General features: G+C 38.1%; 2 protein-coding genes across 3 annotated transcripts; one reads left to right on the top strand and one right to left on the bottom strand.

The window, feature by feature from the left end:
* The first annotated feature begins 6,419 nt into the window (after positions 1-6,419).
* LOC117620654 (E3 ubiquitin-protein ligase RNF144A-like) lies at positions 6,420-8,380 on the top strand. Of its 2 annotated transcripts, XM_034350795.1 has the most exons (3): positions 6,420-6,527; positions 6,564-7,484; positions 7,994-8,380. In XM_034350795.1, the coding sequence occupies exons 2-3, from the start codon at positions 6,616-6,618 to the stop codon at positions 8,067-8,069; spliced, it is 945 nt and encodes a 314-aa protein (XP_034206686.1). In that variant the 5' UTR covers positions 6,420-6,527; positions 6,564-6,615; the 3' UTR covers positions 8,070-8,380. The 2 variants fall into 2 exon arrangements, with proteins under 2 accessions (XP_034206686.1, XP_034206685.1); XM_034350794.1 differs by having other exon boundaries at positions 6,449-7,484.
* A 3,364-nt stretch (positions 8,381-11,744) lies between these two features.
* On the bottom strand, positions 11,745-13,058 carry LOC117621668. The gene is made up of 3 exons (XM_034352231.1): positions 12,615-13,058; positions 12,306-12,440; positions 11,745-12,203 (listed from the first exon to the last, which is right to left on the bottom strand). The coding sequence occupies exons 1-3, from the start codon at positions 13,056-13,058 to the stop codon at positions 11,745-11,747; spliced, it is 1,038 nt and encodes a 345-aa protein (XP_034208122.1).
* Positions 13,059-13,546: the final 488 nt, after the last annotated feature.

The following is a 13,546-nucleotide window of genomic DNA, read 5'->3' as shown; positions in this document are numbered from 1 at the left end:
CTTTATCATAAAAGCGCTTTTGGTAGAAGCGCTTATAAGTATAAGTGCTTCTTAGAGAAGCAGTCTCAAACGAGCTTAAACAATTTCAATAGAAATTCGGAATCTAACTCCCCTTAATCCATATGATTTAGCAAACAACTTCAATAGGAATTCGAAATCTTATGCTCCTCAATTCATCTCCTTCTCAATTCAATTCATTCTCAATTCCAATTCCTCATAATCTAATTCTGAATTAGTAAACATACCATTATACCTCACAATGTTCCTTCAACCCAAGATTTTCCTAACATAATCTTGGTTTGGTTTGGTTTGACTAAAGGTAAACTCCTAAAAAAAATTAAAATGGTAAACTTTAAGAAATATAGTCTCTAATTTGACTAACGTTTTTCGTCAGTGACTAAAAAAAACCTCTTCTTTTCTTCCTTCCCTTCATCTTCTCTCATTTCATCTCACATTACAAGCAAATAGAATGCCTATTTATAGGCAAAGCAAATGGCTTGGTTTGGTGGGTGTGTGATTTGGTTTGGTAGGTATGAGGTTTGGTTTGATGGGTGTGTGGTTTGATTTGGTGGGTGTGTGGTTTGATTTTGTGTTCAACTTGAATGTTAGAGCATGTGTTCAACTTGAATGTTAGTTTGCAATGTGGGCTTCACCCATTTTACAACACTCCCCCTTGGAGACCACATGTCCCTAGATTGGTTGCCTCATTAAAACCTTGCTTGGAGAAAACCTAGTGAGGTAGAAAACTGATGGAAGGAAGAAAGAAGAGTATAACAATCTGTATAGCATACTTCTGGATGCTCCCCCTGATGTCTTTATGACTCTCTTTTGGAGTGAGAATCTTTTGGAGTGAGTGGAGGATGTAGCCATTAATAATTCTCGTAGTTGAGTAAGTAAATATATTTCCAGTGAGCTATCTCTATGTAAATCATAGAAATTTTCAGAGTCCGCGTTTCCAACAAAACTTGGGCTATTTGTAAGTTCACTTGAAAGAATATGCCCGTACATAGTGTTATGCGGAAATAGCATCAAATATACCTCACATCATCCCAAAATGATGGTGATGGAGTTGAGCTCTATCTGGAAAATATGATGTCCGGTCCAATATACTTCCGGAAAATCCTTAAAGTGTCCAACGGATAATCCTCATAAAAATGCTTCAATACTTTCTTAGTATAAGCAATAATCTCGTTGGCATAATGCTCGATCTTTAAGTCGAGACAAATATTTCTGGAACTCTTGAGAAGCTTTAATGTGTTTGCAAACATATTAATGTACTCACTGAGGCAATTTATGCATATTAGTATTGAGTACAGATTTTGTGCTTCAGGCACATGTCATTCAGGGACTTGCTTCATGCAATTTCAATCCTTTCAAGGATTTTGTTTAAAGGGATTAAACTTTATGACACATTATATAGCTTTAACCGAGCTATTTATACATCTTTAGGAAATCGCTTTTGGCAATATGCTCCATGCATTTAATAACTTTTAGAGATAACATGTTGGTCTCCATGTGCAATAAGGGGGGGCACAATTGAATTTTGAAAATATGGAGAAAACCCAACATTCCTTGTTTCTGCCAGAAACATTGTGTCATACAAAGTAAGTATATTCCCTTTTATTCCGAACACCCAAGTATAACTTTTAATATTAACATCTTTTGGGGTTCGTACTGTGGGTTTGTTCTTTCACGTTCATTCTCATCTATAATGGAATTGCCTCATTCCATTTTGGCCAATGATATTGTCGACATTTAATAATTGAGCGTGGTTCCAATCAACACAGCCCATTGATGATTTGAGTAGCTACTCCAAAATCAAAATTTGTCATTCATCAATTCATGATCCCATCATTCTCATTTGCATGCGCATGCATCAATTATAAGCATTTCTTTGCTTTTGGGTACCCAAGCCACTTCAGGGGGCTTTTATGATATGAGAATGTGGATTATAACCTCCAATGGAGCGTTATTTTGCAGTATGGCGTGGATAATCTCCATTTAGGGAGTTGGAACATTTAGAACCATATATATGGCATGCTGCAGGCATGCCACAGATTAATATATACATGTCAATTAATTTCTGGGACTTTAACCCATACAATTTGCTACGCATTTGGCGTGCACAATATCAATATTGACATGTCAAAGGATTGTCCTTTCGGGACTTCAATCCACATCATTTGCTACGCAATAGGCGTGCATCATATTGATCACTGCTATACCCATATTTTGTTCTTATGGGACTTTAATTTGTGCAGTGTATTATCAATGTATCCAACTTGCAATTTGTAAAATTTGCATTAATAATTCATGGATACATACAAGCCATTCTTTTGGAACGGACTTATCTCCCCATTTGGTTACCTTTCAAGATAAAATATCAAATAAGTATATAAGCATAAAATAACACAAGTATTGCTTACATCCTTAGGTGGGAGAAACTTTTCTCAAGTATCATTCAAGCTCGTATCGGCCCAGTAAATGTAGTGCTTGATGATCTAGTTATATCCTGCAAAAGCAAAAAATCACAATTCTTTTCTCTGTCAAAAACAAATAACCCTCAGAGTTAGGATCACTTCATGGATTCTTTCTTCAGATGTTCATTCTAAAGAAATAAAATCTCTTATGAACAGAGAGTTATAAAAAGAAAGAAAAGATACAAAAATTGTGATATTGATTGCAAGGTAAGGTAAGCAATCAGGGAAGGAAGCTGGTGGGGGCAGAAAACAAGCTCTCAATTCTCCTAGTCTAGAAGGACCTCAGGAGATTAGAGCACAAGGCCGCCTTCACAATTCCCTGATCTTGCAGAAACATGATCAGGGATAGTCTTGCTTCCTGAATGGATGATAGAGATAGTCTTGCTTCTCAGGCATATTAAGTGCTTAATGATAAGAAAAACAAGTAGATATAGCATCATTTTGTATGGGAAAACTGGATGTCTTCTGCAAAGAAAATTTCGTTAGTAACACATTTATACACAAATACAATGAATAGGTAGAACCGGTGAATTTCAAATTAACCATAGGAAAAATTGCGAGATTCTCGGGATACTTTTGAAAAAGGAGCTCCGTGAAATCCGTAAAGCAAGATCGGCTTTGAAAATAATACTTGAAAACGCCGAAAGTGCCGACAGGCATTATCAGAGGCCGCGTGAAGTTTTGGACTCTTGCGAAAGAAAAAGATAATGTGGGGATTCGAGAAGATATTGGAATCCTGAAAAGTTGCCACATTTTCGTCTATAGATATTGACTTCGCAAAACTTAGTTGAGCAACTGCGTTTCAACTCAACTTCCTTCATTTTCTGAAACTTTAGTTTTTTTAAAACTTCCTTTGAAACCTTCTTAAAATGGCTTCCTCTTCTTCCTGCCCAAATAATTTCAATTTAAATGATGCTCCCACAACAACCAGTGACGCCAAAGTTTGGCGTCCATCCTTTGTATCCCAAAATCATCATCTCACAGTTAATGATTCTGTGATGATGAATGATGCTACTGCTGTCATAGTAGCTAGGAATTTCATTATTCCAATGGATGAAATGTTGTTGACAGGGAGGTCTGAGGAAGAGGCTATTGAGGACTCAATGGCTTTTAGCATTCAGAGTGCTGCTTCTGTTTCTAACATGGCTGATCGTTTGCGTGTTAGAGCAAACGAGGTTCAGAAGCTGACAACTGAAAATTATTCTCTTCAAAGAATGCTTCATGAGTCTCAAAAAGAGGTTGAGAAACTTAAAGGAGAGAATAATTCCTTGTTGAAACTGGTGAGTTCGTACTCTGTTGATACACAGAGAAAGCTAGACATGCTGCAGGTCTCAAATGAAAGAATTTTGGGAGACCATGAGAGGCTCATGGCTAAGCTTAATAGGCGCCGTCCTCTTCCTTCAGAGGCTTCCAGAACATAATGTAATTTTATAGATTTTACAGGGCCTGCACCTTCATTGCAGGTGGAAAAAATCTATCTGTTATATGCTCATTTCATGTTATAATAATTGCGCACATTCTTAAACTTACACCTGTGGTTTTTACGTCTTTTCAAAATGACGGTTTGGAACCTTGTGCCTTATAGGTTCAAATAACCACATCAAATCTCTCATATTTCCATGCATGTGAGCCCAGAACTTTTGGTCTGGGTTAAACCCAAACTCATAATTTATTAGCCATTTTCAAATGGACATGAAATATGAATTGAATAAAAGCTACGATAATATCTCAATATAGTAGTGAAGAACATTAACTACTATATACCCACAACTTCAAGTTTTAGGATCTCTCATATATTTGGATCCATGGGCTTCCGGCCCAGATATAACAAAATATGTGGGGAGCCTCAATTCATTATTTGAGGTTTATACTGATATTATCCATTTCACGGTGTATTTTTAACAACCGGAATTCACAAAATATATTTCTTCCTTGAGGTGTCGATTATAACAAAATCGAACTTTATTAAATTCATCATTCTCTTATGCCAAAGAAATATGTGGTGTACCACAATTTGCAATAATACCTCAAGGGTTGTCCATTTAATTGTTGGAACTTTAGGTTCTCAACACTGTTAGATTTTGAACTTCAGGCCAAAATCACATATTCTCATGGTATGGATATTCAATCCCTTTAGATTTTGAACTTCGGGGCCAAAATCACATATTCTCATGGTATGGATATACAATCCCTTTAGATTTTGAACTTCGGGCCAAAATCACATATTCTCATGGTATGGATATTTTTACAATTTTCTATACATATTTCGGGACTTCAAGCCCTTACATAATTGTCCATATTTTGAGGAACTTCTGGCATCTCATTTAATTGCTCATCCATGAGTTTAAGGAACTGCAAGTTCCCTTTTGTATATAGTGACGGTTTACCCAAAATGGTTAATATTTATGCATACGTCACTATTCATGTGAATAGTACTATTCATCAAGTCATGAATACATATCTATTCATGTGTGCAGTACATTTGCCAGTACAGTTATTATTCATGTGTACGGCACTTTTAACCAATATGATACTGTTACATCATCAAGGAACTCTAGGTCCTTATTTACATGTCAAGGATCAAGGATCTTCAAGTCCGATCTCTTGTTTACATGTATAGTACTGGAGAGACTGCCAGTTCTCATATCAATATCATCATCAAGGATCTTCAAGTCCTGATGTAATTGTATGATGAGGATCAAGGAACTTCTGGTCCTGATCTGCATACTGTAAAAACTCATCATACAACACAATTAATCCATAAAATAAATTGCTAGTAAATAAATTACTGGTATGGACGATAAAACCGCACCATACTTTAAATAAAATTAAATGTGCGGTAAAGTAAATTCATAAAGTATGAGGGTTAATTCCACATCATACTTTTAAGTAGAATTAAATGTGCGGTAAAGTAAATTCATAAAGTATGAGGGTTAATTCCACGTCATACTTTAAATAAAATTAAATGTGCGGTAAAGTAAATTCATAAAGTATGAGGGTTAATTCCACATCATACTTTAAGTAAAAGTAAATTTGCGATAAAGTAAACGTGCTTGTATGGGCACTAATTCTGCCCCATACATTTAAATAAAAGTAAAAGCGTGGACGATAAACCCGCACCACCCTTTTAAATAGATACTGTTGTATGGGTAATAAACCTACACCATACAATAAATAAAATAAATGTGGGGATAAAAACCACCACTAAAAATATAGAGAAATAATAAAATAATAGAAAAAGTAAGAGGCATAGAGCTTATCCTTACAGTTGGTTTGCTCGTATATCTCTCTAGCAGACCACAACTTCTCCACTACTTTTCTTCCTTACATCAACATAATGGTTAGTAGTATAGATAATAGTGCAACACAAAAATTATACCTGAGAGCTTCTCGTGCTGATAACGTGTTATAAAATGAACGGGGATATGAGCGAATATTGAACTGCACGTAAAGTAGATGAGACATAGCACTTAACGAAGTTCGGCTATGCCTACGTCCTCGGAGAGCAGCAACAGTAACCTTTCATTCATAACATAATATGGTTACAACTCTAGTGTTTACAATATGTATGCTCACCTAATTTTCTCTCTAGGAGAATTTCTCTTTGCTCTCTTTCTCTTCACACACTCACCCTCTTTCTTCCTTCCCTTCATCTTCTCTCATTTCATCTCTCATTACAAGCAAATAGAATGCCTATTTATAGGCAAAGCAAATGGCTTGGTTTGGTGGGTGTGTGATTTGGTTTGGTGGGTGTGTGATTTGGTTTGGTGGGTGTGTGATTTGGTTTGGTGGGTGTGTGATTTGGTTTGATGGGTGTGTGGTTTGATTTGGTGTTGAATGTTAGAGCATGTGGGCTTCATCCACTCTTCTTTCTTTACAACATTAACCCAAATTTAAAATATTTGGAGATAAATCAAAGCAAGTCAAAGTCAAATCACTGTTCCAAAAAGCAAACAACCCCTCAAGGGAGGGAGGATGAGCACTGAGAGTAAAGAGAACATCCAATTGGAGATGACCTTCTTAGGCAAGTTTTGCTGTAAAAGCAATCCCACTTCCTATTATAATTGATTTTCATCAAAACTGCCCTGACAGTTTTTGAGATTAGAAGTGAGCAGCTAGGGTTTTGAATCATATTATGGCACAAGAATTAGCCTCTGGTAATCTTCATCTCAATGTTGACGATTTCTACTTCTCAGCACTATTTGATCAGAGTGATCATGAAGACGAAAATGACCCAGTCTCAGATTCCAAATATGCAGAAGAGTTGCAGTTACAGGAGGCTCTAATGTCTTCTTCGATCGCTTGCCAAACGACACTCAATGTTGGGTCGTCTTCCTCCTCTGCCACCGCCGCCGCCTCCTCCTCCTCCTCATCATCATCAACAACAATAATCCAAGCTTCCCAAGCAACCCAATCCACCCCAATTCATGAAACCCTAAACCCAAGTCAGCCACATATCTTCTGTGGGATTTGTGTTGAAATGAAGGAGGCTGCCCAGATGTTCAGAACTGAGAGCTGTGGTCACTCCTTTTGCTCTGACTGCATAGCCAAACATGCTGCCTCAAAAATCCAAGACAACATTCACATTGTTGTTTGCCCTGGCTTCGGCTGCAAGGCTGTGATTGAGCTTGATGCTTGCAGGCCAATGCTTCCCAGAGAGGTTCTTGAGAGGTGGAATGATGCCCTCTGTGAGGCTTTGGTTCTTGGGGCACAAAGACTTTACTGCCCTTTTAGTGATTGCTCACTAGTTTTGATGATTGATGATGAAGGTGAAGGCATAAGAGAGTCAGAGTGCCCTGCTTGCCATAGATTGTTCTGTGCAAGATGCCAAGTGCCATGGCACCCAGGGGTTGATTGTGAGGAGTTTCAGAGGCTTAATGAGGATGAGAGAGGGAGGGCTGATCTTATGGTGAAGGAGCTTGCAAAGCTGAAGAAGTGGAGGAGGTGCCCTAAGTGCAAATTTTATGTGGAGAAGACTCAAGGTTGTTTGCACATTTCTTGCAGGTAGTTTCTTTTGGTATATGCATATGATTGATTTGCTTTAGAATATTAGATTCTTATCTTTGAATAAAATGATTTTTGATCAAACCCAGAAGTTGGATTAGATTTTAATTTTGGTTTTCTTTAGGTATATTATTCAATTTAGTACTTTATGCATTCATAGGTACAATATATGTGTTTAATCATAGTAATGTATCTAATCAAAAGACCAAGATAAAAATCTAATCTTAAGTTCTTAACACATGGTATTAGTCAAAAAATCATCTTATGAAAAGATGAAAAATCTCCCATTGTTACTTCCATAATGTACGCTCGTCGTCTTCGTCTTTAGCATCACCATCGAGGCTTATGTATCATGTTATCCATAATAGGTTTTAGATGGTTATTATGCCCAATAAAACCTTGGGTGCACCTAAGTTTTGGCTGATGATGAAACAAATTAGATTATGGTTAATGCAGGTTTAATGCTTTTACTTAGTGGAAGTTTTATCTGCTGTATATTGTGTTTGCAGGTGCCAATTCCAGTTCTGCTATGGATGTGGAGGAGAATGGAATTCTGTTCATGATGGTAGTTGCGTGAGAGGTTAAATGATAAGGAGGCACTGAGAGGCTTCACCATTGTTACCTGTTATGGTACCTTGTGTTGCTTATAACAAGGCTTAAACTTTATTTACAGAATCATGAAAAAGTCCATATGCATGTATGCTTTTGCTAGTAGATTTGCTTCCTAGTTATTTTTCATCAGCAAGTTGATTGTATCATAGGGAGAAGCTTAGGATGCTTGCCTCCCATCCCTAAATTTGAGTGTTCTTAGGAACATTGCTTTGAAATCCCCAGCAAATGTATTTGAGGTTTCTGTTTTCTTTCTAAAAGTTGAATTAAAAAGTTTATTTTCCTTATCTGCATTCTGCATCAGGTAAGTTGTAAACTAATTGAACTTTAATAAAATAAAATTTCCAAGTCTGAGGTGTAAGCATGGCGACTTCTTCAGATTGAACCAATAAGCAATGGAAATTCCAGATAATGAAATTTCCCATTGTTTCAGAAGCAGTAGAGAGATGGTGGGCTGAAGTTATGTGAGCGGCACAGTATAAAAAGTGCAGAGTAATAATATGCTGTCAGCTCTCCAGTAGCAAACATCCCATTATCCTCTTCCTCTCCACTGGAATGTGTAAATTTTATTACCCCTAAATCATTCGCCGGGGTTCGATCAAAGGATTTGGAGTAGGTATTAGAATGTCAAAAACTCTAGAGGATGATTTTCCAAAAATTTGAAAAAGATAAATCCATAAGATGAAAGACGTTTTCAGGAATCTAGATTTTCTCTAGTTAATGCTCTTCTTTTTTTCTTCATGTATTTTCTTTTGAAGGCCTTTTTTGTGTGTTTTTGCTGCTAATCCCGACTGTAAGAGAAGAAATGATAGAAGAGAGAATCACACCTCCATAGAAAAAAAAAATTACAGAGGAAAGAAATCTACGTTCAAAATGGCAGTGATGAAGTCACAGAAGAGAATGAAAAGAAGAAAAAGAGCGAAGGGAAGAAGAGAAGAGCAAACGTTGCTTTAAGCAGCAAACGGGGGAGGCGGAGGCTTCGAAACCCATGGTTAAATTTCATTAAAACCACTGGTTAAATTTTTTTTAAAGCAGCTTTTAAAAGCTGGGTTGTTGCTGCTTTGAAAAAACAGCGGTCATTGACTGCTATTTTTTTTTAAAGCTGCTTCTTGATGTTTACCAAACGTCATAGTGTTGTAAAATTTTTATTAAAGTCGCTTTTTTGAAAATTTAAGCAATACTAAACGCTACCTTAATGGGGTTGTTGGAAGGTGGGGTTTTAGTGGTGTAAGTGTTATTTTGTTGTTGTTCAATGTGTTGGTGGGTGTGGTGATAGGAATTGCCATTGTTGCTGAAACTCATGTAGTTTCATTTGATCAGTAGGTTTTCGTTTAGGGTTTCACATTGAGAAAGTGAAGTTATCCAGTTTTAGTAACACTGAAGTTATCCAAATTTAGTATATGTATAATCTACAAATTTTCAATCAAAGGTTTTCACTTTTGATTTTGAAGAAGTTTGTAGTGTATGTGAGTAAGTAACTAAGTTTTTTTTTTTTTTTTTGGTCAACAAGTAACTAAGTATTGTTGTATTAGAATTTGAGTAAATTTTGTATCTCTCTCGTTGTGTTTGTGTGTGAATTACATATTGATTGTTTGCGTCCCAACATTTTTGTATAATGCCTCCTTCATTGAGGACCGAAAAGCAGTCCCTCATTCTATACACAGTTTGATGCGATGACCAAAGTGTCTAAAATACCCACACATGCACACAAAATCATTGTTAGCAGAATATTATTTGCAGGCCAAAAAATAAACCTTCGAAAATTATTTGAGTTAAAACTATAAGAAAATTTAAAGGGTTAAATAACTTTTCGGTATAATTGACAGGACCCTATCCAATTCCGCTTTGGAATTCAAGCCGAACCTTGTGTGTGTCCGACACTTGGCGAATGTCGGGCACAAAAGACCTATTTATCCTTCTAGTTACAAACTAAATTTCAAAATTTGCCTGGACTTCTACCGACAATTCGGCAGAGTCTCCCTTGTAATTTGTTCAAATCCCAAAATTTCACCTGTCAAAACGAGCAAATATATTTACAACCAACTGCCAGTATACGTCAACAACCTATCCAATAGTTCTGTTCTCAAACTATGGCCAAATATCAGAGCAGCTACTAAAAATATATAAAGGAGTTAATCGTTTTACAAAAGAAATCCTACATTACGAAGGGGCGCGGAAGCTAGGAGAAGGCCCGGTGGTGGATTCCTGTGCACGTCTAGTGCCTGGGGGCGCAAAACATTTGAAAATGTGAGTAGACAAAAATAAAGGTCTAGAAAACAGTATATGAACATATTAACCCCACTGTAAAAACAGTTATATAAAAACTAGATTTTTTCCCCTTCATTATATTCGTACTGAGATCAAAGCATTCACATAGTTATATATGTATATGCAAAACATGTTCAAGATCAATAAAACTCGCATAAAAGCACTGAAATCAATTTACAACTACCACCTAGGTGTACCCCTTTAATTCCGTCAATTCCTCTGGCAGGTCTCGGTGACACAAAGTCAACCCGAGCCGCAAACTGGCAGGATTCAGTGGACGGTAGTCAGCCTGATCCGCATTCCTGGCTCTCACGGTCTGGGCGTCCCCGAGACTCGTGAGGCAAATGTCAAGTGCACTGACAAAACTGAAGGTACACTGGATGTCCGTGGACATCGTCATATCCGAAGGCAACAAATACCGACGGCAAACTGTTTCTGTAACTGGGTACCCACGGTGGCTTAAAAAAAAAATAAGATTTCTGATAAATCTGATAAATAACTGAATTGTTTGTTAAATCTGAAACTCTGCTGCCATTTTATCTGATATAAAGCTCAATCTCTACTTTCCATAACTTTTTAGCACATTCAACTAAGCAGCATATAAATAAAGATATTTAAATTCAACAAATCATGCTAGGAAAATCATACTCAATAAAACTTATTCAAGATCAAATAATGAAATTCATTTGCATAAAATCATTTATAAAAGAAAAGTCCACTCACCTCTGGTCCGAGCTAACTGGACCTCTTGAAGGTCCCTCCTGCGGGTCTGCCTGGCCCCGGGTGCCTTACTCGACAAATTTGGAGAAGAATTGAGGGAGAACGAGCGAGTTGAAATTCTGTGAACACCGATCGGTTTTCTGTGATTTCCTGCCAGCGCCGGCGGCTTCACAGGCGGAGAATGGTCGGGGAAGGAAGAGGGGACGATGGCGGTTCGAACAAGACCGGTCTTGTGGCCGGTGGTGCTCCGTGGCGGCGACGGTAGCGCAGCGGGAGAGAAGGGAGAGAGAGAGAGAGAGAGAGAGAGAGAGAGAGAGAGAGAGAGAGAGAGAGAGAAGAGAGAGAAAAGGGATAAAAATCTGTTTTTTTTCTCAATTACCGTTTTGCCCCTCATGGTATTTTAACCGTATTTTCTTCGTTACAGATCCGATTCGAGTCCACTCCGTGTCTACGGACTCGTTTCGTCGCGCTCTACGCAATGGCATAAGTGGAATTGTCAAATTCCTTTTCGGTCAAAAAGTCAACTTTTTCTGAATAAAAAAATTTGAAGGGCAAAATTGTCTTTCCTCAAAATAAATTACTAATTAAATAAGAATTTTTGTTTTGGGTTATTACAATCTACCCCCCTTAAAAAAAATTTCATCCTCGAAACTTCCGTACCTGTTATTCGAAGAGGTAAGGGTACTGTTCCCGCATTTGGTCCTCAGGTTCCCATGTGGCCTCTTCCACATTATGACTTCTCCATAAGACCTTCACAAGTGGGATCTCCCTCGAACGCAATACTTGCATCTTCCAATCCAAAATCTGAACTGGTTGCTCTACATAAGTCAAATCTTCTTGAAATTCTATTGGTTGTTCTTCCAAAATATGAGAAGGATCAGAAATGTCCTTCCGGAGCATCGAAACATGGAATACATCGTGCAACCGGGAAAGATCTGAAGGCAAAGCAAGCCTGTAAGCTACTGGGCCTACACGCTCCACAATCTCATAAGGCCCAATATAGAGAGGACTTAGTTTTCCTCGCCTCCCAAATCTCACTACACCCTTCCAAGGCGATAACTTCAGAAATACCCAATCACCAATCTCAAACTGGAGGTCTTTCCTTCTATTGTCTGCATAGCTCTTTTGTCAGTCTTGGGCCGTCTTGAGTCGTTCTCTAATTATTTTCACATGTTCCTTCGTCCGTTCAACATCATCTGCCACTTCCAATCTGTGCTCACCTACTTCATCCCAATAGAATGGAGTTCTACACTGTTTCCCATATAAGGCATCAAATTGGGACATCTTGATACTCGCCTGATAGCTGTTATTATAGGCAAACTCCATAAGTGGCAACTTCTCATCACAGTCACCCCGAAACTGCAGTGCACAAGCTCTCAACATATCTTCTAAAGTCTGAATTGTCCTATCAGACTGACCATCTGTCTAGGGGTGAAAGGCAGTACTAAACCGCAACTGGGTTCCGAAGGCTTCATTTAACTTCGTCCAAAAAAGGGAAGTAAACCGTGGATCTCTATCAGAAGTAATAGATACTGGCACCCCATGAAGTCTCACTATCTCATCTATGAAGAGCTTAGCCAACTTATTTAGCGTGTAGTTTGCTCTCACCGGTAAGAAATGGGCGGATTTGGTGAGTCGAAACACGATTACCCAAACTCCATCATGCTTATTCTGTGTTCGAGGAAGCTTGAATACGAAATCCATAGTAAGATGTTCCCACTTCCATTCAGGAATTGGAAGTGGTTGCAATAGCCCTGATGGTTTCTGCCGTTCTGCTTTCACTTGCTGACAAATTAAGCACTTCCTGACATATTTTGCTATTTCTTTCTTCATAAAAGGCCACCAGTAGTGCTCTCTCAAAGTATGATACATTTTAGTACTTCCAGGGTGCATTGCAAAAGCTGAACCATGGGCCTCCTCAAGAATTTCCCTCTTTAGAGCTTTATCATTAGGAACATATAACCTGGTACCCACCATTAAAGCTCCATCATTTCTTACTGAACAGTCAGTTCTGTCACCATTTTCCACCTTTGCTCGTAGCGTGCAAATCAAAGGATCCTATGATTGAGCGGCGAGTATTCATTCCACTAGCACTGGTCTCACCTGGAGAGTAGCTAACAGTGCTCCTTGCTTATCTACACCCAGTTCAACTCTAAGCTTCCTCATTTCTACCATCAATGGCACATACCTCCCTCCGAGGTAAGCCACTGATCCTAAGGATTTCCTGCTGAGTACATCAACTACAACATTAGCTCTTCCCGGATGGTGCTCAATAGTACAATCGTAGTCCTTAATCAACTCTAGCCATCTTCTTTGCCTCAGATTCAACTCCTTCTGAGTGAACAAATACTTTAAGCTTTTGTGATCCGTAAAAATCTGACATGTTGCCCCGTAAAGGTAGTGCCGCCAAATCTTCAAGGTAAAAACCACTGCAGCCTAGTCCAAATCATGAACAGGATAATTCA

The sequence above is a fragment of the Prunus dulcis genome, chromosome 3, assembly GCF_902201215.1.
Source record: "Prunus dulcis chromosome 3, ALMONDv2, whole genome shotgun sequence".
In the NCBI taxonomy this organism is placed as follows: Eukaryota; Viridiplantae; Streptophyta; class Magnoliopsida; order Rosales; family Rosaceae; genus Prunus; species Prunus dulcis.
Note: the sequence above shows the minus strand (reverse complement) of the source record. Positions and strands in the feature narration are given on the sequence as shown.